The 22,417-nt window shown below is 45.7% G+C and overlaps 4 protein-coding genes across 6 annotated transcripts; 1 reads left to right on the top strand and 3 right to left on the bottom strand.

The window, feature by feature from the left end:
• Positions 1-995: 995 nt before the first annotated feature.
• LOC135239838 (growth arrest and DNA damage-inducible protein GADD45 gamma-like) lies at positions 996-2,552 on the bottom strand. 2 transcript variants are annotated; one of them, XM_064308822.1, is made up of 3 exons: positions 2,085-2,552; positions 1,736-1,943; positions 996-1,614 (listed from the first exon to the last, which is right to left on the bottom strand). In XM_064308822.1, exons 1-3 carry the CDS (start codon positions 2,183-2,185, stop codon positions 1,501-1,503), a joined length of 423 nt encoding a protein of 140 aa, XP_064164892.1. In that variant the 5' UTR covers positions 2,186-2,552; the 3' UTR covers positions 996-1,500. The 2 variants fall into 2 exon arrangements, with proteins under 2 accessions (XP_064164892.1, XP_064164890.1); XM_064308820.1 differs by having other exon boundaries at positions 996-1,617; positions 2,085-2,532.
• Positions 2,553-4,981: 2,429 nt separating this feature from the next.
• gadd45gb.1 (growth arrest and DNA-damage-inducible, gamma b, tandem duplicate 1) lies at positions 4,982-6,262 on the top strand. 2 transcript variants are annotated; one of them, XM_064308477.1, is made up of 3 exons: positions 4,982-5,196; positions 5,318-5,525; positions 5,649-6,262. In XM_064308477.1, the coding sequence occupies exons 1-3, from the start codon at positions 5,063-5,065 to the stop codon at positions 5,760-5,762; spliced, it is 456 nt and encodes a 151-aa protein (XP_064164547.1). In that variant the 5' UTR covers positions 4,982-5,062; the 3' UTR covers positions 5,763-6,262. The 2 variants fall into 2 exon arrangements, with proteins under 2 accessions (XP_064164547.1, XP_064164546.1); XM_064308476.1 differs by having other exon boundaries at positions 4,983-5,196; positions 5,646-6,262.
• A 2,876-nt stretch (positions 6,263-9,138) lies between these two features.
• LOC135238874 (serine/threonine-protein kinase NIM1-like) lies at positions 9,139-15,247 on the bottom strand. The gene is made up of 5 exons (XM_064307013.1): positions 13,704-15,247; positions 13,453-13,551; positions 12,194-12,468; positions 10,955-11,223; positions 9,139-10,175 (listed from the first exon to the last, which is right to left on the bottom strand). Exons 3-5 carry the CDS (start codon positions 12,465-12,467, stop codon positions 9,426-9,428), a joined length of 1,293 nt encoding a protein of 430 aa, XP_064163083.1. The 5' UTR covers position 12,468; positions 13,453-13,551; positions 13,704-15,247; the 3' UTR covers positions 9,139-9,425.
• A 75-nt stretch (positions 15,248-15,322) lies between these two features.
• On the bottom strand, positions 15,323-22,303 carry LOC135238875 (coiled-coil domain-containing protein 152-like). The gene is made up of 8 exons (XM_064307015.1): positions 21,438-22,303; positions 20,992-21,097; positions 20,387-20,455; positions 19,101-19,165; positions 18,613-18,715; positions 18,069-18,196; positions 17,831-17,926; positions 15,323-17,382 (listed from the first exon to the last, which is right to left on the bottom strand). The coding sequence occupies exons 1-8, from the start codon at positions 21,498-21,500 to the stop codon at positions 17,257-17,259; spliced, it is 756 nt and encodes a 251-aa protein (XP_064163085.1). The 5' UTR covers positions 21,501-22,303; the 3' UTR covers positions 15,323-17,256.
• Positions 22,304-22,417: the final 114 nt, after the last annotated feature.

The raw sequence follows: 22,417 nt of genomic DNA, 5'->3' as shown, positions 1-22,417 counted from the left end.
GCCTTTAACTCGAGAAACTGACGAAAATATTAAAACACAGGCCTACATTTATCTAAACTTTAATGTTCACATTAACCTTAGTCTCACAACGAATTTCACATTCAATTGAGCTTCCCGACCTCCAGTAAATGTTTAAATAGCCCATATTTACACCATCAACGTCGATTTATCGTTTTACTGTGTAGGTTACGCTATATCTTTGTCACGCAATATTGTTTTGTTATGAAACTATGTAGGCTACACATGTCATATGCTTGTTCAATAACAGCTAGCGTTTATTGACTGCCTTGGTTATAAGATGTGTCACCGATTACCTCTTTAAATTCTTATCCATTCCTCCTTCATATACCTGGATATTTGTGATGTGTAGTTTGCATGGGAGGGCTGCAGCCAAATACAGATAGTGGGATTATGGATAAACGATGATTTTTAAAGTTTTAGCCGATGTGATCTAGCATAAATTGTAATACACAGCAATACACTGCAAATTAATGTTCATGAAAAAAAAAATCTTGCATACATCTTGAACAGCTGCTGTAAAAATATTATCTTCCTTGTAAAGATGTAGACTGGTTCTGTTCGACATCAATTCTGCCCTTCTGCATTTGCTCTGCAGCTTGTACCGCCACCTACTGCTTATTGCCGCAGGCTAAGCGAGAGATTCTGAGCAATTGTTGATTGTTTAGTAATTACATTACATTACATTACATTCAACGTGAGAAAGCTAGGCAGTGCTTTCGGAATCGGCCAAAAACGTTATTAGGTAAAATGATTCAACTTGTGGACTTTAATTGTCATAACACAGCCTCCTGTCTTGGAACAAAGAAAATAAATTTTATGTTGCTAAAAAAAAGTGCTGTATGTTGTAAAATGTTGTATACTATTGTATTTTAGAAGGATAGACAGCCATTTAGCATCCCAGAATGAATGGAACTTGACAAAAATATAAAGATAACATGTTTATTTAGTAACATGAATATGATATAGACATTATTTTCTGAGTTCCCTCAAAGTCTTCTTAAAGACGCTAACATTGCCCCCTGTGACACAGGAAGCTTCTACGCATAAACCTGTGAACTCTTTACTGTTGTTCATGCCAAGCATGTTAATACTTCATACCAGCATTGTCTAAACTCAAGAACGCGTCGTGTCATGTGTCCTTGAGAGGAAAAACTTTCCTCGGCTCTGTCTGCAAGGCGTGCCAGCCTGCATCAACACCATTCTTCAACGCAACTTTTCCTTTCGGAACACCAGAGAAAGTTCGATTCCCTTCGCTCTCGTGGTGTACCAGACCACATCCGCACAAAGGATGGGTCATCCTGGTACAAGCCGACCACCGCGTGACTGCAGGGGAGTCCTCGCTGCTGCCACCGGGCTTCCTGGAATGAGATCCTCTTCAGGAACATCCAGGGATGATTGGAGTTTCTCCCATCCTCGTTTCGTAGAATGTTTACTCCTTCGGGCTTACAGAATCTCCGTAGAGAGTTGGAAAGTCCTGGTTCAGCGCTCGGGAAGAGTAATTTCCGGAACCCATTCATTCAGACTGCGACTTTCCTCGCAGAACAGGTGCAGTTTATCCAGAGCCGGGTCCTGCCACGAACCTTCAGCAGGGTTCTGCTGCAAAACAAGAAAAATAAAACAAGCGACATTGTAAAACGTGTATAATTAAGCACAATTTAAATAGCCTATGTTACGCAATGGTTTTAAGAAAGTTTTACACAGGTACAATACATACCGTGATGAGAACGCAGTGCGCATCCTCAAGTTCCACCGACTTTTCGCCCACGATGTTGGAGAGCCGCTGCATGTCGTTCACGCGGACGATGCTGATGTCGTTGTCGAAACAGAACGCCTGGATCAGAGTGAAGTGGATCTGCAGGGCGATGTCGCACTCAAACTCCTCATCAGTTGCCAGCACGCAGAAAGCCACGCTGTCAGGGTCTCTGAAAAATGAAAGACATTGTTTAGTTTCTCATAGTTTGACAGTTCATCGTTAAGGTTCAGACTGGTAAAAAATGAAGACTCTGATACATGCAGAGGCTCTACACGCCTGGACTTTTTTGCACAATTGAGTGCCTACTTACTCGTTCATTATTTTTGCAGACTCGTAGACGCCGATGACAAGGCGGTCTTCTGCATTGGCAGTCCACAGAGCCTCCTTTAAAACTTTGCCTGCGTTACGCATCTTGTTAAGTTGCTTAGTGTTCTAACAGAATCACAGAATCCCGGTATTGTTTCCACAAATCCTCGACCCGGGTCAAGTATTTGTAGTCGGCTGCCGGCGCGACTTCTCAGTCTCCGCTGTGATTGGTCAGTGGAATACAATACACGAGGCAGCTCTTAACATACGCGTGCCCATTCACTAAAACTTTGGAAGACATTATAACAATAACAATGAAAAGTAATGAAATCTTTTTTTTTTTTTTTTTGCGCGCAGACTCTCGGTCTAAGATGTCACATAATTTATGGTTCAGCACTGCACTGGCTCTTTAAACGAATATGCCCAATACCAGTAGTTACAGTGTAGATATGCGTTGTCGTTATTTTTATTGTTAAATTAAACATGAAATGCGTGATTTACTTGGTGTAATTTTTATTTATGATATAATAATAATAAAAGTGCAAGCACGAATTTTCCTAAATATAAATTATTGAAACATATTGCAGGTGCTTTTTGAAAGTGACACGCGCTGCTAATTTGCATGTGTAAAACCTGGTTAGACAATAAGCCAACTTCGGGCGCGTGGCATCTGGAAACCCCCCCCCCCCCCCCCCTTTTTTTTTTTCTGCAGGGGTTGTTTCTGCAGGCATCCATCTGCCGAAGTGGGGGTTGGGTATGGGGTCAGCGGAGGTTGCTGTTGCGTCTGGATCTTAAAGTAGATATTTGCGCTTGCATATATAATTGCATGTTGTATAGTTGTGGTATGTCATTATAGCCTTACGCAAATGCTTCCCCATTTTACCATTTTAATTATAAAAGAAATTACTGGCAATGTAAACGTGGGTGTGTGTGTGTATATATATATATATATATATATATATATATATTATAGCCTATGTACTGTATATACGGTGTAACATGAAATTAATATTAAATTGCGAATATATGCATAATTGGCCTTATTTTCCCTTTGTCTGTGTTTATTGTGCGTTGCATCGAAGACGATTTCGTGCTTTTGCAATGAAACTTTTAAAAGGGCGACGACTTAAACCGTGACACTGACGAAAATAGCATTCTATTTGAGAGAAAGAAAAACAAAAACACTCGAGGTATTTCTCGAGGTAGCTGTCCCGATGCTTAAAATTTTGAGACAGGCCGAAATTCTGCCACGCACGCGCTAATTTACATCTGTAAAGAGAAGACGGATAATGGGTCATTCTACGACATGTGCGCGCTTGGATAGTTCAGCACACATTGCACCACCTGTCATCCGTGGCCGTGTTGTTTAACTCGGGGAGGGGCCTTGTTGGGCCTGCAGATGTCATTGACACACATCAATATAAAATTGCACGAGCTGGTTGAAGGTAGTCTGCAAATAGTGTAACTTTTATAGGCCTATTCAATTTACACCCAAATGCTGATCGTGTCCACCAGGTTTTTAGACACTACACCAAGCTGGACTGCTGGACTCTAATTAGAGTTTAATTAAAGCTGAAATGTTCACTGTAGCAAAATATCTGAAAAGGCAAATTGGTCTGTAGCGTAACATAATCTTTGATACGTATGATCATCGTTTACTTCAGTATGGAGCATTTCAAAATGTGTTTCGGTCTGCGAAAGGTGTTTGTTTAATTTGAGTGTAGGTCCTATGTCACTGCTCCCTATTTATTTATTTAGTTTTTTTAACGGCACGCGTTGTTCCGAACAATGGGTCTAATCAAAGGGACGTCAGTAGGATGTGTGTGCGGTTTTTCCTTTTTTTCTTTTTTCTTTTCTTTTTGAGGTGGGGAGGCCGGGGTCAGGTCAATGCCTGTGGGGTGGGGAGGGGAAACCGGTAAAACTTCTCCCATCTGTTCAGTGATGACACAGCTAAGATGTTCGTTTTCCATTTTAGCTGAAGCCAATCGTTATCACAATGCTTAATTCGTCGTCGAGTGCTGAACGTACTATCTGTTGCGCCATGCAATGTGTATGATAATCTGGAACCGCTGTTCTTCATCCCTAGATGAATATGTGGTGGCATTACGGATAAAAGTTACATATTGAGGTTGCGTATCCTATTAATAATTATGCACATCTATTAACCAACTGCAAAACCGTAAAACCATAACTGCAGTCTTTAAAGTAATTTAGACAATTCATCCATCATTGATAAGCAGTGGAAATGTAGGCCTGTATGCATAAATAGTTCAGCAATTTCATATAGCTTCAGAGTTGGTAGTTAAGGGCCCCCTGCCTATTGAGTAGGGGTTGGTCGCGGTTGGAGTTGTTTGGGGGGCATGCGCCTGCAGCACGCGGCACACGTTGGTCATCTGCATTTGTATAGAGACTGTAATAATAGCCCTTTCAAACTTAGTCCCACGAACAATGGGACATGTCAGCCCACTTCTGCACAGAAGGTCGCGGCTGCACCTGCCTTTCCGAAACAGGGCGGGGATGGGGTATAGAAACCATACTTACCCTCTCGATCGAAAGTAACAAGTATTAAATTAAATAATTATGAAACTTTATTTTACAATCTACATCACTGTGGCCTCTTGTATTCCAAATGGTTTTAGTATTAATTTCACCCGTTTTCGTCCATAACATTAGCACGTCGAAAGTAGGTAAATATTTTAAAGTAGCCTAATTTTAGGTTATCTGTGGTCAAAGTTTTATGCCAGCAGACAGAAGATCTGACACCACGTCCCCTCATCAATCTGCCACGAGCCAGTGTGGCAATAAAAAATTAGCATACCAATACACCGCCCCGGCATCCAATGAGGTAACAGGTCATTCACAGAGACGGAGGGCTGCAACGTATAAAAGCGGGCCTCCAAACTGAAGAATCACAGAACTTCGGAATAATAGCAACCGACTAATTCTCGACTCGAAACTACTGCGAACTCGTCTTCCAGCATCATGACTCTCGAAGAGGTTCTCATTCAGGATAGTGCCGCGTGCACTGGCAAGATCTTGGAAGAGGTGTTGGTTTCGGCGAAAATGAACGAATGTCTCACCATTGGGGTGTACGAATCAGCAAAAGTTATGAATGTGTAAGTATGAACTTTGGTGCTAATTTAATTACTACTGATATGTAGCCTACGCGTAAATGTCATTCCGTGTTGAAATATTCGCGTGCAAGGTGTTTATCTCTTTTCAAATCTCATTTGACAGAGACCCTGACAGCGTGGCTTTCTGTGTGCTGGCAACTGATGAGGAGTTTGAATGCGACATCGCCCTGCAGATCCACTTCACTCTGATCCAGGCGTTCTGTTTCGACAACGACATCAGCATCGTCCGCGTGAACGACATGCAGCGGCTGTCTAACATCGTGGGCGAAAAGTCAGTGGAACTTGAGGATGCGCACTGCGTTCTTATCACGGTATGTGTTGTACCTGAGTAAAACTTTCTTAAAACCATTGCGTAACATAGGCTATTTAAATTGTGCTTAATTATACACGTTTTACAATGTCGCTTATGTTTTATTTTTCTTGTTTTGCAGCAGAACCCTGCTGAAGGTTCGTGGCAGGACCCGGCTCTGGATAAACTGCACCTGTTCTGCGAGGAAAGTCGCAGTCTGAATGAATGGGTTCCGGAAATTACTCTTCCCGAGCGCTGAACCAGGACTTTACAACTCTCTACGGAGATTCTGTAAACCCGAAGGAGTAAACATCCTACGAAACAAGGATGGGAGAAACTCCAATCATCCCTGGATGTTCCTGCAGAGGATCTCATTCCAGGAAGCCCGGTTGCAGCAGCGAGGACTCCCCTGCAGTCACGCGGTGGTCGGCTTGTACCAGGATGACCCATCCTTTGTGCGGATGTGGTCTGGTACACCACAAGAGTGAAGGGAATCGAACTTTTCTCTGGTGCTCCGTGAGGAAATGTTCTGTTAGAAGATTCTGTTGGTGTTGATGCAGGCAGGTGTGCCTGCAGACACCGCCGAGGAGCTTTTAAAAAATGTATTTATTTTTTTTAAACGAAACCTTTCTTTTAAAACCGGACACTTGATGTAGCCTACACCTGTCGATTCACTTTTTTTGGGGTTGACAGACGCTTCCTGTGCATGGTTTCAGTTTGACGGTGCTGAATTATGAAAACAATAAACATACAATATTGCATCATGGTTGTGTCATTGTTTATAAAAAATGAAGTTACACATTGTTTTGGTTTAATACTTTGCAGTTTCTTAATTCAGAATATAGCATGTGGTTTTGAAATATAACTAATAACCTATTCGTTTAAGGAAACGAGCATGTGCGCTCACATGGCTCTTGCAGTTTTGTTGTTTCAATACTTTTCGGGGGGGGTGGGGGGGGGGGGGGTGGGGGGATGGCTGTAGGTTTTTCAATACGGTACATATTTGCATATAAGGGTTCAGGGAGTTCGCCGCCACGAGCTGCAGACCTCGCGGATCTGCATGTGTATAGTGGTAGGAACAATGGTAGCGCCGCCGCCCGGTGACACCACGGGTCACGCACAGAAGCGGTATTGTCAGGCGGCAGATGTCCCCGCGCCGACGCTGCTCCATCTGCCAGATCAGCTATAGGAGGGGGTTAGGGCGGGGGCGAGAGGAGGGGTTAGTTAGGGTGGGCGCGTTGGGGCAGGGGGTTCAATTCCTATTGTCAGAGTGAACATTCAGCTGCTGTATTGTTTGGGTTCGGCCTTTGTAAACTCTCCGTATGCGGGCTGCTAAACTTCTCGCCAAATTTCTCTTCCAAGTTTGTGCGATCAAGTTACAATGTTCCTCCGTGATAACAAAAAACAGGATGTGAGCGCAAATTTAAATTGTGTTCAGCTGGAGTGTTTGGTCCGAAAGAACACTCCGCAGAGGCTAAAACCGGCACCAGCACATGATGAGATTAATGAGAAATAAAATACAAATGAAAAATTCTAATATTGGAAATTATCCTCTAAATCTGAATTTTGACAAATCAAGCCCGAGATAGACTCCTATATCAACAATTAAGTATAAATACAAACCGCCGGTAGGCTACTACAAAAGTAGCCTATACGTCAAGATGACTTTTAAAAAAGAAAAACAACTGAAAAAATGCGTATTAACTAGGTACTGCACAACCATTCCTGCACACCCGCTTCTGCTACAGTTTGTCTGTTTCATCATTAATACGTTATTAATTATAAATTACTATTATTATGTCCACCAGGAATTTCACTGTTTTTGTGTTGTACAAAAACCTATCCACGGCCATGGCATTTTTCATTTCCTTATCATAGCGAGACAAATATATTTTCCCAAATTGCAGACATTATAAATGTAATTCAGAATTGTCAAAATAAAATATTCTAGGCCCTAATCATATCAGTGTGCAAGCATTTAATATGCATTAATGTCCTGCCTTGCATATCTTTAAAATGCCTTATACTGGACCTCATACTTGCGTAGTAATATGACGTATGGCTTTGTGTGCTCATATCTGTCTGCTTCTTAACGTGACTGAGGTTGCAGGTTCAAATGTGGCTCTCGAGTGTGACACTGCATAAAGCATTTGAGCTGAATTACTGTACCTTTATTCATATTCTGTGGATAATTTAATTGGCTAAAAAAAATGTTCTCCCCCTCTCCATCTTAGATGTGTGGTGAGCGTTCTGGTGCAAAATGGCTGCCGTGCATCACCCAGGTGGGTGCTACACATTGCTGGTGTGTGAGGTGAGTTCCCACTCATCACTGTTGAGAACTTTGAGCATTCGGAAAAGTGCTGTATAAATGCAATGGTTCATTCATTCATTCAATTTGCAATACAAAACGTCATAGAAAGTCATAATAACCACCAACCCACACGTGTCACACCCATCATATGCACAAGTCCAGGTTAAAACTGGTCTATTGGAATGAAAAACTGTATACCCATCCACTGAACTGATGCTCTCAGTGATTTATGTACAGAGGAGCATTTCAATGGAACCATCTCGACACAATGGCTCTTTAATGTCCTTTATGGCACTGCTTAGCAGATGCAAGGAAACAGTCATAGCTGTCAGAGACATGCGCCTTGCCTGAGACTGACCTCCTCTGAGCAAGGCTCTCCTCTCCTCCTCCATCACGAACATCTCTCTCAGCCAGAAGTGTGAAAACAAGACACAAAAATTACAAAAAAAAGCAAGAACCCACTTTGTAGTATTATATGTATGAGATTTAGTTATAATAAAAATACTGTTTGTGAAAAGCATATCATTTCTATGCCAGATACCATTTCTTTCTGATCTTCACAGAGCTAGAGTGTAGGCTACTATATTTCAAGCTTCTCCAGTTGTAGTGACCCACCCGTAACACTAGGGGTAGCTAGAGCACTGAACTTTAGTTCAGCAGATTTTCTTTTCTTGGCTATTGCACAATCCTTATGCAATTGAGGCATGTGAGCTGACTCTCTTGCTTTGATTTATTGCATAGCTGTGTACTGGGTACAGCGAACCCACAGGCTAACACGTGCATATGGTAATTAATGTGTGCATAATGTCAGCCTGTGTCTAAGTCTAAATTCAACCATAAGAACGTGTTGAATGGAACATACTGGACACAAAGGTCACGTTGTATTCAATACTATTTTCCAGATAGGACATTATCCCACCCTGAAAAACATCTTCCTGCTTGCCCTACTGATATTCCTGCTTGCCCTACTGCTAATCTTCTTAATAGGAAATGTACGAAGTAAAATGTCCAGTGTTAATTCAACTCTAAAAAGTGTTAAGTTAACTCTTACCAGAAAACATTTGGTGAGGTCCCATGTTCCAGAGTGGAACCAAATGTTATCTGTTAAGAGTTGAATTAACACTGGACATTTTACTGTGTAGTCCGCCAATTTGTCATTTATTTTTTATTCCATTAAAGTTATTTTGTGGCATGACAAATAGAATTGTAAATACTTTTTGCTTGAGCTGTATTGCCATAATAAACTACTCTGACAGTTGCACTTTATAATATTTACATTTCATATGTAAATTTATTTTCCTCAATAAAACTCTGGAGCTAAAAATCAGAGAACCCTTTCAATAGGCAAGTATATTTAGATTTCACATAGCATTACACACAGCAGTGTAAAACTAAAATAGGAGGAGAACAGACTTAATATTTTGGCTTTTTTATTCACGTTTTAAACTCAAAGTTGAGAATACAGCGGAGATATGGCATCATCAAATAACAACCTTCGCAGTTCATTGCAGTCCATGAAGTTTTGACAAAGCGCAAATATCACAAGCACAATCAAGGTGTGGCACATCTGAAATGTAAGTCATACTAAAACTCTCGCGGACGGCGTGGGGTTTACGCGATGGTGCAGAGCTTGGAGGTGTGGTGCAGGTGCCAGTACGCTCGGATCCAGTCCCCGCGGGGGTCGGCCACGGGGAGGCGGAGGGTGGGCGGAGCCTCCAGGCCCCGGCGCTTGTGGGCGCGGTGGAGCAGGATGCGGTAGACCCCCGCCAGGCCGCCCCGCCGGCACTTGTCGCGGTTGTTACGCACGTGCTCGGCGGTGATGCCCAGCTCCTCCAGGGCGGCCCGCGCCTCCAGCTCGTCCTCGTCCAGCTCGCCCGGCCCCGCCTCCGCCAGGAAGGCGGGGTCCAGGCGGAAGCGCCCGATCGGGGGGGGGAGGGCGACGGGCAGGAGCCACTCGCTGCCGCCCATCTGCTCGGCGGTGCAGCGCTCGGCGGGCAGCGGGCGGAGGATGGCGGCGATGAGCCGGCGGCAGGGGGCGGGCACGCCCGGCGGGACGGCGTAGGCGCCGCGCAGGATGCGCCGCTTCAGCCGCGGCACGGTGTCGGCCCGGAAGGGCATGGCGCCCGTCACCACGAAGAACAGGAGCACGCCCAGCGCCCAGGCGTCCACCGGCGCGCCCGCGTAGCGCCCCTCCCGGAACAGCTCCGGGGCGGCGTAGGGGGCGGAGCCGCAGAAGGTGCTGAGGGTCTGGGCCCGCCCGCACGCGGCGCTGAAGCCGAAGTCCCCCACCTTCACGCAGCCGCCGCGCGTGTAGAACACGTTCTCCGCCTTCAGGTCCCGGTGGACGATGTCGTTTTCGTGCTGCGGATCAAAGTCAATTAAATTGAAATTAATTAGACTCTAACAGTGTTAATTTGACTCTTAACAGATCACATTTGGTCTCAGTCTGGAATGTGGGACCAAATGTTATCTTTTAAGAGTTTAATTAACACTGGACTTTTACTGTGAAGACATTTCAGATGTATAGTTTTTTGTGGATAAGAGTTGAATTAACACCGTTAGAGCTGAATTACCACTGGACATTAACACTCAGCCTGCGCGCTGCCGTAGCCTCGTCACAGCCCTGTCATAACCCTGTCAGAGCCCTGTCATAACCCTCCCATAGCCCTGTCATAACCCCGTCATAACCTTGTCGCCATAACCCTGTCACAGCCCTGTCATAACCCTGCCATAACCCTGTCAGAGCCCTGTCATAACCCTCCCATAACCCTGTCATAACCCTCCCATAGCCCTGTCATAACCCTGTTATAACCTTGTCGCCATAACCCTGTCACAACCCTGTCACAACCCCGTCACAGCCCTGCCATAACCCCGTCATAACCCCGTCATAACCCTGCCATAACCCCGTCATAACCCCGTCATAACCCCGTCATAACCCCGTCATAACCTCATCATAACCCCGTCATAGCCCTGCCATAACCCCGTCATAACCCCGTCATAACCTCATCATAACCCCGTCATAACCCTGCCATAACCCTGCCATAACCCCGTCATAACCCCGCCATAACCCCGTCATAACCCCGTCATAACCCCGTCATAGCCCTGCCATAACCCCGTCATAATCCTGTTGCCATGCTGACCATGTGCTTGACGGCGGAGACGATCTGGGCGAAGACGAGCTTGGCTTCGGCGTCGGGCAGCTTGCCCTTGGCACTGATCCGGGCGTGGAGCTCGCCCCCCTCGGCGTACTCCATGACCAGGTGGAGGCGGGACGGCGTCTCCAGCACCTCGTACAGGCGGATGACATTCGGGTGGTGCAGCCGCTCCATGCTGGCGATTTCCTGGCACAGGAGCCGCTGCGCATTCTCATCCAACCGGCTCTTCTCCAGCACCTTTATGGCCACTTTATCTGAGAGAGGGAGAGAGCGGGAGGGAGAGGGAGATAGAGAGAACCATCCTTCATTTATAACTACGCTGTAAAATATCCAATGTTCATTCAACTCTAAAAGTGTTAATTCAACTCTTAACAGTGTTAATTCGACACTTAACAGTGTTAATTCAACTCTAACAATGTTAATTTGACTCTTTATTGGCATTTGGTGCCACTCTGGAATGTGAGACCAAACGTTATCTGTTGAATTAAGTTGAATTAACACCGTTAGAGTTGAACTAACAGTGGACCCTTTCCATGTAGACATTTCAGATGTATAGTTTCTCTGTGCTTTCTGAAAAGAGGACATTTTGCCCTATTTCTGTCTGTGCGCAGTTTATAACCCTGTCATAACCATGTTATAACCCCTCTGTGATGCTGACCAGGTGCTTTATTTCCATGTGGTTTCTGTCAACTCGGAAGCCCTGCCTGCCTTGCATTATTAATCTCCCTGTCACAGCAGCTAAGAAAAGCACTTACGGTAAGAATAGGGTTGCCAGACAGTCTGCGTTTTGACCGGAATGTCTGGGTTTTCAAATTAGTTGCGCTGGCGCGGTTTGCGGTCCCGACTGGACAATGTAATGTCTGAGCAATTGATGGAAGATGTTTACTTTTAGTTTGTGATGAATTAATGGCTCTCTGGTCTGATAGAATGTTCCGACGGCTCCCAAACTCATTCGCGTTCAGACTTCCAGTTTGTCTGGTTTTGACAAATTACAAATCTGGCACCTTACTTAAGGTTTGCCAGATTTATAATTTGTCACTGATTCCCCGGGTCCAATAGAACAGTCCGACAGCTTCCAAACTCGTTTGCGATCACGCTTCCAGCATGTTGGTTGGTTTTGACTAAACCTGGCAACCCTAAGTGAGATATGAGTTAATGTTGTGTAGCAGGTTTGAAACACAGGCAATGGCCGCCATTTTGAGTGATGCGGGCTGTGGCTCTGACCTGTAGTGAGGGCGTGGATGCCCAGCTTGACACTGGAGAAGCTCCCCCGGCCGATTTCGCCGCGCACTTTGTAGAGGCCGAGCCGGCGGCCCACGGCCAGCTCGCGGATGGTCTTCTCGTCCTGGCACATGGCCAGGTTGAGCCTCTGGAGGGGGGTGAGGGGGCGTGGCTGCCGCCCATCTCCTGCGCGGTGGTCTGAGCCGCCCTGGCATATCTGCCGGCCACGGGCGCCGGCCCCCAGTGCAGGCCTCCTGTCCACGTACGCCGCAGTCATTCTGTAATGAGACACACACATGCACACAAGCACACACACACACACACACACGTACGCACACACACACACACACACACACACACACATGCATACAAACACACACGCACATACACATTTTAATACTTTTATTATTGTCCACATTCCAAAGTAACATCAAAGGAAATAAACAGTAGAGACACAGTACATAATAATGACATGAGAATTTGCAGGCTCATTAGAGGTATAGGTAACAGCACCACCTCCAAATATGGTGGCTATCCATACACACACAAGCGCACACACACACACATGCAAGCACACAAACACACACAACATGCACACACACATATCGCAGTTACACAATCATACACAGATCCAGATGGAAGTTTAGACTGTAAGCTCGCCTCTCGTTTTACAGTTATGCATCATCATCTCTGTTTGCGTCTGTATTCGGAATGAGGTGGGGGTGGGGGTGCAGACAAACTGGGGACTATTGGTGGGGAAGGTCGACAGTTTGTCAGTGAGTTGAGAAATCCGCTAAACCACCTTGTTTATTGTGGGAAACAATACAGTTCTTTCATTTTTTCATTTGATGCTCATGTCGCTAATCTCATCTTCCGAACATCTCCGGTCAACTTCCGTTAAAAACGCATTATCCGTGCATTCCTCGATACAGCATTTGGGTTCAGATAAAGCCCCAGTAAACAATAGACACATAGGGTTGCCATAGCACACGATGTTCTGATTGGCTGGTCTAGCATTCCGCGCATTTGTCTCGCTTTATCTCGTGAAAGGGCCTTGCAGTTTACGGACAGCAGCCGATACAGTCGTACATTATTACATTTTGTTATTGTCGGTCGCATTGTTTCGAGGCTTGAATTCTTCAGTGGCTGTTCCATCCGGAGACTGAGCTCTCCAAGGCTAAGTGGTGTTATGTACTGGCACTGAGAGCTGATGTCCTTGCACGTACTGTCAGTGTTCTGGATCTCTCAACGGCGAGTCTCACCTGCACAGGTAGCGTTCGCCTGCTTCAGGAACGGCTCCCGAAGTCCACCCCGGCTTCGCCGGCTCCCGCCAGGCCACTCATGCCGGGGCTCCCTTAACCCTTTAAGGTGCGAGATCACAAACATGCAATTAGAATGTTCTTGAACGTAACATTCCAATGCCGATGTCACAATCACTACTGGTAATTGAACGCAACCGAGGATTCTAGAATGCTGAGTTAGAATTTTGAGAAAATGTTCCAAAGAAACCTACTCTTAAAAAGGGTTAAAAAGCCGATCGGAGCCCAGGGTCTTGTCGCTGAATCCACAGGTCTTCCTCCTCCTCTTTGACCCTGCAGGACCCCGTTTCCAGAGCTCCTAAATCAGACCTCCGGCTCTGTATCTCCCTCCCCGCGTTCGCACTTGAACTCGCGGCCAAGCCCCGGTGGAACCTCTGCCTCCTCGTTCGCGCGTCTTGAGGTGCGATGTGGCGAGGCGTTGAAAGGCGCTCTCCCCTTCTCTCTCTGGCGGGAGCAGGGATAAAGGTGGCATTATGTTCTCTCTAATGGGAAGCGGGATTAAGGTGGCGTTAGGCTTTGTAATCTCTTTAGCGCGGCACAGGGGAGCCCACGTTTCTGACATCAGACCTGCCCTTGGCTGCAGGAGGCTGTAAGACAGAAGCAGAGACACTGACTGCCCTTGTTAGGTTTACTGAGTGCAGTGAGGGGGTGTGTGACCGGGTGCTTTTGTCATACCTGGTTTCCACAGCATCACAGTGAAGTGTTCACTCTCCCTATTCACATACCCTGAATCCTGCCATACGGGACTGTCACCAGCACTACTCGTCTGTTAAACCTACTGGTGGTTGGGTCGGTTGGCTGGGTTGAGTAAAATGGTTATTGGCTGAGTCAGTTTTGGTAAAAATGGTGATTGGCTGAGTCAGTGGTAATTGGGTAGGTCAGTTTGAGTACAGTGGTGATTGGGTGGGTTGGTTTGAGTACAGTGGTGATTGGGTGGGCTGGTTTGAGTACAATGGTGATTGGGTGGGTTAGTTTGAGTACAGTGGTGATTGAGTGGGTCGGTTTGAGTACAGTGGTGATTGAGTGGGTTGGTTTGAGTACAGTGGTGATTGGGTGGTTTGGTTTGAGTACGGTGGTGATTGGGTGGGTTGGTTTGAGTACGGTGTTGATTGGGTGGTTTGGTTTGAGTACAGCTGTGATTGGGTGGGCTGGTTTGAGTACAGTAGTGATTGGGTGGGTTGGTTTGAGAACAGCTGTGATTGGGTGGGTTGGTTTGAGTCAGACCTGGGTAAAATACGTATTTCCTTTGGATTCAAATACTTTTCTATGCGTTACTGATCTCGTCTGGTGTATTGTAACCAATGAAATACTCTCAAAAAGTGCGAACCCTGCCTTCTGGGCATATTGGCATGCTCAATTACACCAGGCAAGATCAACAGAGCACAGAAAGGTATTTGAATCCAAAACAAATACGTATTTGACCCAGGTCTGGTTTGAGTACAGTGGTGATTGGGTGGGTGAGACTGAGCACAGAGCTTATTGTGTGGGTCAGTTGGTGCTCCAGTTCACAGAGAGGAGGGGCTTTGCTGTGGCTGTAGGGCGTTACCGTGTGGAACCGCACATGACCACACGGACACCACGCGACCATGAATCTCTTTAATACTGCCTGTGCTGCATGTGTCTGCTAAAGAACAGACAGGAGGATAGAGAGCCTGTCCACTTAAACGCAACCAGCAGATGGCCTTATTAATCAGCTCAACTGGAGGAAAACTCCCTTTCACAAGTGAGAACTGAAAAATCATAAAAGTGAAAATCATGAAACAACCAGGGATTTTCGAAGAAAACCAGAAACACAATAACACGAGAAAACTGATTTCTGTGTATCATTTCTAAATTTATAGCATGGCTGTTTCTCAGTTTTTTTTAAAGCAAAATATTACCAGCTGAAGCAGATAATATTAAAATAAACACAGAAAAAATATTAGCCAGATTATACAGTCAGAACATTTAGGGCTCAGTTTCACAACACAGAGCAGGAGATGTCAGTCAAGCTTTACTAACATACGATGAAAGCAGTTTAGGTCACTGCAGATCCCCTTATCCCTGAATTAAACAGCGCAAGCACACGGGAACAGAAATGCAGGACAATGTATCGCGGCTCACTAGACTCAGAGTGCATTGTGGGAACGGTACGAGCCGAGCTCTGCGGCGGCAACCTTGAAGAGCGGACGTCAGAGCCGCATCTGACTGGCCGCTTTCAGAACGCGCCGATGGGGAGAACTCTCCCCATGTCCTGTTGCCAGGTGACACGGTGTCACGTGACTTCCCGGGGCACAGCACGGAGCGAGGGAAGTCTTCCAGACCGCCAGCCGGTCTCGTCGCCGTGGAGAATGACGACCCCGCGTCAACAGGGACAGGTCGATTGTAATTCCGTTACTCCACCGCTGTTAAAGAGGGCTGCTCTCCTGACCTTCTGGACGCGAGCTAAAGCCGTTACGTAACCTAAGCGCCCGGCTCTTCCGTCGTCAGGCGACGCACCCCCGTCCACAGTCACCTCCGTCGAGCGGCGGCCAATCAGCTTGGCCGGGGTCACGCTCTTGACCGCGCTCAAAAAGCCTTTGATTCTCTTTGGCCGCTTATCCGCAGATTGGAGTTGGCAGAGAGGCCTGAGCCGGTGTCGGACGTGCATTCGGGCGGGGATGTTCTCCAGCCCCGAGGCCGTGTCAGGCACAATCCGTACTTCAGGGTTCATGTGTCTGATGACAGGCAAAATACCGCTCTGTCGTTACAGGTTTGCGTTAGGTGAGGTGTGTCCATTAGTGAAAAACCCTACGCGTATGCGTTTGTTATCCTGTTACCCAGGGCAAGGCTTACAAGGCTGCTGTGGCAGGATGTTTATGCTGCATTATAGAGTCAATTCAGAGACGGAGACTAAACACACGGCTCCTGAAAAGACCGCTTCTCCCAAGGTCTGGGATTAATGAATGAGACACTCAGTTTTTATAGAGGATTTTGTGTGAAGTATCCAAAGCCAAAGGTAACACTGTGGCAGATGCAGTGATGCGTACAAGAAATTGGTTTGTTATAGGCTGTCTTTAACACATTTAGCAGGCCTGCTAGCTCTGCTGAATATTCTAGGGCAAGTGCAGGACAATTATCAAACAAAGGACGCTACCAGTAGTGCCTCACAACAGGGCAATGAACATGAAAACAGTTTCCGTTCCTTATGAACTAGATCTTAGACATACTGTTTTATTAAAGTGTGCAGAAATACAGACTGAAGGCTGTGCTATTAAACTCTGATTGTACAGGAACACAGGCTGACGACTGTGCTTTTTAACCGTGCAGAAACACAGGCCTGTTAAATTCAGGCTAATAGCTCTGCTGTTCAGCTCTGTGCAGACACACAGGCTAACGGATGTGCTGTTAAGCTGTGTGCAGACACACAGGCTAACGGCTGTGCTGTTAAGCCCTGTGCAGACACACAGGCTAATGGGTTTGCTGTTAAGCTGTGTGCAGAAACACAGGCTAATGGCTGTGCTGTTAAGCTCTGTGCAGACACACAGGCTAATGGCTGTGCTGTTAAGCTCTGTGCAGACACACAAGCTAATGGCTGTGCCGTTAAGCTCTGTGCAGACACACAGGCATTATAACGGCTGTGCTGTTAAGCTCTGTGCAGACACACAGGCATTATAACGGCTGTGCTGTTAAGCTGTGTGCAGAAACACAGGTCTGTTAAGCTCTGTGCAGGCACACAGGCTAGCGGCTCTGCTGTTCAGCTGCGTGCAGAAAGCAGTCTGATGGCTCTCAGAGTTTCTTCCTCTTCAGACGGCACTCAGTGAAGCTGCCGTTGCTCTTCTGCTCCAGCTCCTTCACTCTCTGCCTCAGAGCCTCCACCTCCCTCTGACTCTGCTCCTGTATGAACTGCAGCTTCTGCAACACACACACGCAGTTGCATATATATATATAAACACACACACAGGCCAGTTACACACATGCACACACACACACACAGACACACTTCCAGTTCTGGCCCCAGGTCCCACTCTACCAGTAATGCATCACTTGGTAGAAATGACTTTAACTGGATTATGAACGACACTATCAATTACACGGACAGGAGAGGAAGGGAGACAGGCTCAGGAGTGTGGGACTGTGACAGAGTAAAAGGGGAGGAGACTCAGGAGTGTGGTACTGTGACAGAGTAAAAAGAGGAGGAGACTCAGGAGTGTGGGACTGTGACAGAATAAAAGGGGGAGGAGACAAAGGAGGGTTAGACTGTGACATAGTGAAAGGGGTGGCAACTTTGGAAGGCGGGAATGTGACACGGTGGAATGGGAGGGGCCAGTAAAGAGGGTGTGGCAGGGTAACCTTCACTCACGCGTTTGTAGAGGTCCTGTGGCAGGGGGCAAGATGCCACTGGCTGCTGCTGTACTTTCACGGAGGTGGTCTGGGCCCTCGCAAGCTTAGCACTGAACTGCCAATCAGACACACCCGTATTCATCACAGCTCAGCGTTGAACTACACATCCCATATTTACCCTCACCTAGTAAGGTCAACAAACACACCGAAAAGCGACTTCCTCATTTTCCACATTTCCATGTTTTATGTGTCAGTACCTCCATCTGTAATTTTATGATCTCTTTCTGTTTGTCTTTCTCTTGCTCCTTCATCCTCTTCCTCATCTGCTCCAGTTCTGCCTCCTTCGTCTGCAGGGCCTCCTCCATCTCCCTCTCTTTAGCCTCCACTGTTTAAACGCAACCAGCGTGAGCCGGACTGAGTGAAAGGCTGAATGTGCGATAGCTGTCTGTGAAAGGGTGACTATCTTTAACAGTGAGTGTGATAACAGGGTGAATAGCTCATCGCTGGGTGAATGTCACTAACTGGCTGAATGGTTCATTGCTGGGTTAATGATTTGTAAAAGGGTGAAAGTGTAATTAACAGGCTGAATGGTTCATTGCTGGGTTAATGGTTTATAAAAAGGTGAAAGTGTAATTAACAGGGTGAATGCTTTATTGATGGGGTTCTGTATTATTAGCAGGGTGTAAGTGTTATAGCTGGGTGATTGGTTAATATTATGTAATTAAGTGGGTTTCCATGCAGTGCAGTCACACTGGTGCTCCGTAGGTACAGTGGTTGGGGTAGGAGAGTCGTTGGGCTCACGTTTGCTCTGGAGCTGCCCCCGAACTTCCGCAACGTCGCTCTGGTGCTCTGCTACCTGTGCTGCCATCTCCATCTGCAGCCCCTCTATGCTAGCAGCACTGTCCTGGGCTCAGCCACACGCGGGCAACACACAACAATTAGGCAACAACCACACACGGTCATCAACAACAATCAGGTAACAACCACACACGGTCATGACAGAACAATCACAGCACAACCACACACGGTCATCAACAACAATTAGGTAACAACCACACACGGTCATCGCACAACAATCACAGCACTGCCATATAAATCTTAGACCACCAAAGAGAACGATCTCAGAACAACCACAGATAAACCAGTAAACAACTGCAACGCAACCGTAGAAAGTCCAGAGAGAGCAGCCGTAACACCATGCCATGTGTTTTAAACGTTGCACTTCTATCTGGGACACGCAGATAAAAAAAACAGCACATTTGATGCTCTGATGTTGCTTTTCGCCCCACCTGCAGTTTGGAATAATTGTCTCTCTCCAGGTCGCTGATGGACTTTTTCAGTTCTTCATTTTCCACTGGGAGAAAGAGAGAAATGATAAAGAGAAGCAGCCATTCAGCCCTTTCGGGCTCATCATGTTATTTAATGAGCACAGCATCGAGTGGCGTGTTCAGCCTGATCCCGAACAGCCCGTGGGTTCCTGGTTCTATGGCACGCCCTGACAGCTACCCCGTGTGTTACCATATTCACTGTGGAAAAATGACTTCCTGATATCAGCTAAATCAACCTTTAAAGAATGCTTGACTGACCGAAAAATCTACGGTAGATGACTTTGTTCATTTCTTTGAAAAAGGTAAAAACTAACTGTCCTGTTTGTTTTTAAGATGAAATTAAAAATGAATGTGATATGAAAAGATGAAATGCAATGTAAAATGAAATAGCATAAGTTAATCTGGAGATTTACATGTCATGCCTGACACCAGTGTAGATGTGAGAATGAGAACTGCCAGAAAGGGATGTATGTGTTTGATCTGGCCTATCAAATAAACACTATGGGTGAGGGGGGGGGATTATTATTATTATTATTACTATTATTATTATTATTATTAATAAAATAATAATAATAACAATAATAATAATAGAAGACAAAAAAAGAAGAACTGGTGGCTCTGTTTGAAACCTATGTGTGGCTGTACTATAAAAGACAGAATGGTATGGCAATGTGGTATGGCAAGAGGCACACACTGCTGTTGAATGCGTTGAAAGAGACCTAACCCTCAGGTTACACTGCTGTTTTATGGTCAGAGGAGACCTACACTGATATTGTGTGGTGAAGAGAGGACTACACCACTAATGTTAGACAAGGGGAGAGTCCTTTCACTCTAAGTATGGTGTGCGGTGCACTAAAATTGTATGCTGTTTAGTCATGAGGGGAGATGTTCACTTCTGTGGCAAGGTCAGGAGTATGGTTGCCAGACTTCTGTTTGGACATCAAAATGTCCGGTTTTCCAAATTATTTGTACAGGTCCTGTTCGTGGTCAATGTAACTGAGTAATTGGTTCGAGTACATTTTGATTGAAGAAATTTACCGGTAGTTCATAATGAATTTGCGCGTTAATTACTTGGTCAGACGTTGGTTCCGAGGGGACGCCCCCTGGTCCGACAGTCCGCGATTACCCATGCAGCTGTGCATGCTGATTTTGACAGTTCTAAATCTGGCAACCCTCGTCAGGAGAGACCTACGCTGCTGCCGCGAGGTGAGGAGAGACCCGCACTCCCCCGGTGGAGAGAGACCTACCCCTCAGGTCACACTGCTGCTTTATGGTGTGCTCGAGTCCAATAACAGCCTGCAGCAGTTCGTCTCGTTCTGCAGCCAGTGACATAAAAAAACAGGGACACTCAGTTCTTCTCAGTAATGCTTTGCACAGTTAACCGAATAACAACGAGCAAAAACATATACGAAAGTATCTCAAACAACCCAGACAATTATTTCAACATTCAAGCGTTACTGCGGCCCGTATCCGCACGGCGCAAGAGAAAGACGGTAGCAGCAGCATTTCAAGCTATATCCACTGTGTACTGACAATGGACGGATGTTTTGTTTGGGTTTGTTGATCTTAGCTCTGGTGTTGAGGCTGGAACAGACTCAAATTGCTACCATAGCGCTGCCACAGTCAGCAGTTTTTTTGAAGGCCATTGCCGTTTTGTCTTAAACTACTATTTTGCCTCACCAGCATAACTGTGCAGACTGCTCAACGTGCAAATTTAACAGTGGAAATAACAATAGAGAGCCAAATAGTTCGGGCCAGCTTGTCTTGGCTACACTAATGAGAACATATCTTCAGTAACCACAGGAGGAATTAGAGATAACATATGGCAGAAGGGCCTGGCCTGCTATCCTACCTTCCCGCAAATACTTCTCTTTTGTCTGTTTTAGCGTCAACATCCGGCTGGTCTCATTTAATTTCATCTCTAGCAGACTGTTCTTTGCTGTCATATCTGTCATCTTCTGTTTTGAGAAAGAACATCTCTGTTTATCTGGCCTATTTCCCTCAATGTACGTTTCAAATGAATTATCTGAACAGGTAGGCTACTTCTTTTTTATGTACGGTTTCCTGTATTAGAAGGCAACTAACAAACATCTACGTATATAATTTAAACAGGCCTATACGCATTACGACATATGAAATGATTATTGCACAATTCAGTGAATGTACGCAAACGGCAAATGACTATTGATAATAATCGTCTCTAATTTCATAACAATTACCGTCTTCCACATTAGCTAACGTTAAAGCCCTGGCGGATGGCTAATCTAAATTAGCCGTGTAAAGTTGTCTAACATTTACCTGCTCTGTCTGACAGAAGTCTTCCAATAGTTTGTCCAAATTCACAGCTGTGGACTTCTTCATTTCTCACATATGAACTTTAAGCGACGTGTGACGCCATATTAAACGAAAATAAAGAAAGTTTCCGTTAAGTAATTTGCAGGTTTGCTGTACTCGTGCCGCTGGTCAGTCCCTTGGTTCAGCCCCACTTGTCCCGCACGCGGAGAGCCGTTATGAACGTTCATAATACGTAGATTAATAAACGTACACTGAGTGTGTCCAGTGTCCTTCAGATCAATACTTAGGCCTATGTTGCTACCCTTTATTGACCGCAGGTGTCGCTCTTTATCTACAACTCCCCTCGCGTAGTTATCCCTTCCCGAGCCCCACTGGTCGCTTCCGCACAAGGAAATTCTTCTGCGAGCCCCAGTTTCGTCAGGAAGGAGGTAGTGAGTAGCAAAACGGCACATTGCTCCAAAGAGGCGTTAGTTTTTTTACTTAAGAGATTCCTCTTCACCCCAATTTTAATGGCCGACTTGGCTTCACGGATTTTTAAAATTAACTATGTAAACTACGATGACACAGTAACATGGAACAAATTGCAGTTAGCAAGCCTGGCTCAGGGGTAATACAACGGCAGGATCCTGAGAACGGGGATCAGACTGTGGATCAGACAGACCAGGCGGTGTTGCAGGAGACTAGCTGGGACATGAGATCTGTCCCCTGCTGTTACTGTTCAAATGAGCACAATGTAAGAACACTAGTGATTCAGGAAATGGATGTTTGAGGCTATGGTGGCCAGATTTATCTCCACTTAACAGAATAAATTAGATCCAGTGAGTAGTATAATCTGATTTTAATGAGGTCACACCTGAACATTATTAATGTAAATCTTAAGCTTAAAATTAGTGTAAAGAAATGACAATGGTTATATCTCACTACTGATACATGAATACAACTCAGTTTATCAGAAGTTTATGAACTGCAAGCTCCATGGATGA

Source organism: Anguilla rostrata, chromosome 14, assembly GCF_018555375.3.
Source record: "Anguilla rostrata isolate EN2019 chromosome 14, ASM1855537v3, whole genome shotgun sequence".
In the NCBI taxonomy this organism is placed as follows: domain Eukaryota; kingdom Metazoa; phylum Chordata; class Actinopteri; order Anguilliformes; family Anguillidae; genus Anguilla; species Anguilla rostrata.
Note: the sequence above shows the minus strand (reverse complement) of the source record. Positions and strands in the feature narration are given on the sequence as shown.

Bases quoted from the DNA above. Each gene is read 5' to 3' on its own strand.
- LOC135238874 (XM_064307013.1), bottom strand. From the start codon at position 12,467: ATGACTGCGGCGTACGTGGACAGGAGGCCTGCACTGGGGGCCGGCGCC. The intron at 11,224-12,193 runs GTCAGAGCCACA...TCCCTCTCTCAG, and splicing joins CATCCACGCCCTCACTACAG to ATAAAGTGGCCATAAAGGTG. The intron at 10,176-10,954 runs GTCAGCATGGCA...TTTGATCCGCAG, and splicing joins TCTCCGCCGTCAAGCACATG to CACGAAAACGACATCGTCCA.
- LOC135238875 (XM_064307015.1), bottom strand. From the start codon at position 21,500: ATGAAGAAGTCCACAGCTGTGAATTTGGACAAACTATTGGAAGACTTC. The intron at 20,456-20,991 runs GTAGGATAGCAG...CACTGGCTGCAG, and splicing joins AGAGAAGTATTTGCGGGAAG to AACGAGACGAACTGCTGCAG. The intron at 17,927-18,068 runs GTACTGACACAT...TCTGATTGGCAG, and splicing joins TCATAAAATTACAGATGGAG to TTCAGTGCTAAGCTTGCGAG.
- gadd45gb.1 (XM_064308476.1), top strand. From the start codon at position 5,063: ATGACTCTCGAAGAGGTTCTCATTCAGGATAGTGCCGCGTGCACTGGC. The intron at 5,197-5,317 runs GTAAGTATGAAC...CTCATTTGACAG, and splicing joins TCAGCAAAAGTTATGAATGT to AGACCCTGACAGCGTGGCTT. The intron at 5,526-5,645 runs GTATGTGTTGTA...CTTGTTTTGCAG, and splicing joins CGCACTGCGTTCTTATCACG to CAGAACCCTGCTGAAGGTTC.
- LOC135239838 (XM_064308820.1), bottom strand. From the start codon at position 2,185: ATGCGTAACGCAGGCAAAGTTTTAAAGGAGGCTCTGTGGACTGCCAAT. The intron at 1,944-2,084 runs GTAAGTAGGCAC...TTCATTTTTCAG, and splicing joins TCTGCAAAAATAATGAACGA to AGACCCTGACAGCGTGGCTT. The intron at 1,618-1,735 runs GTATGTATTGTA...CTTGTTTTGCAG, and splicing joins CGCACTGCGTTCTCATCACG to CAGAACCCTGCTGAAGGTTC.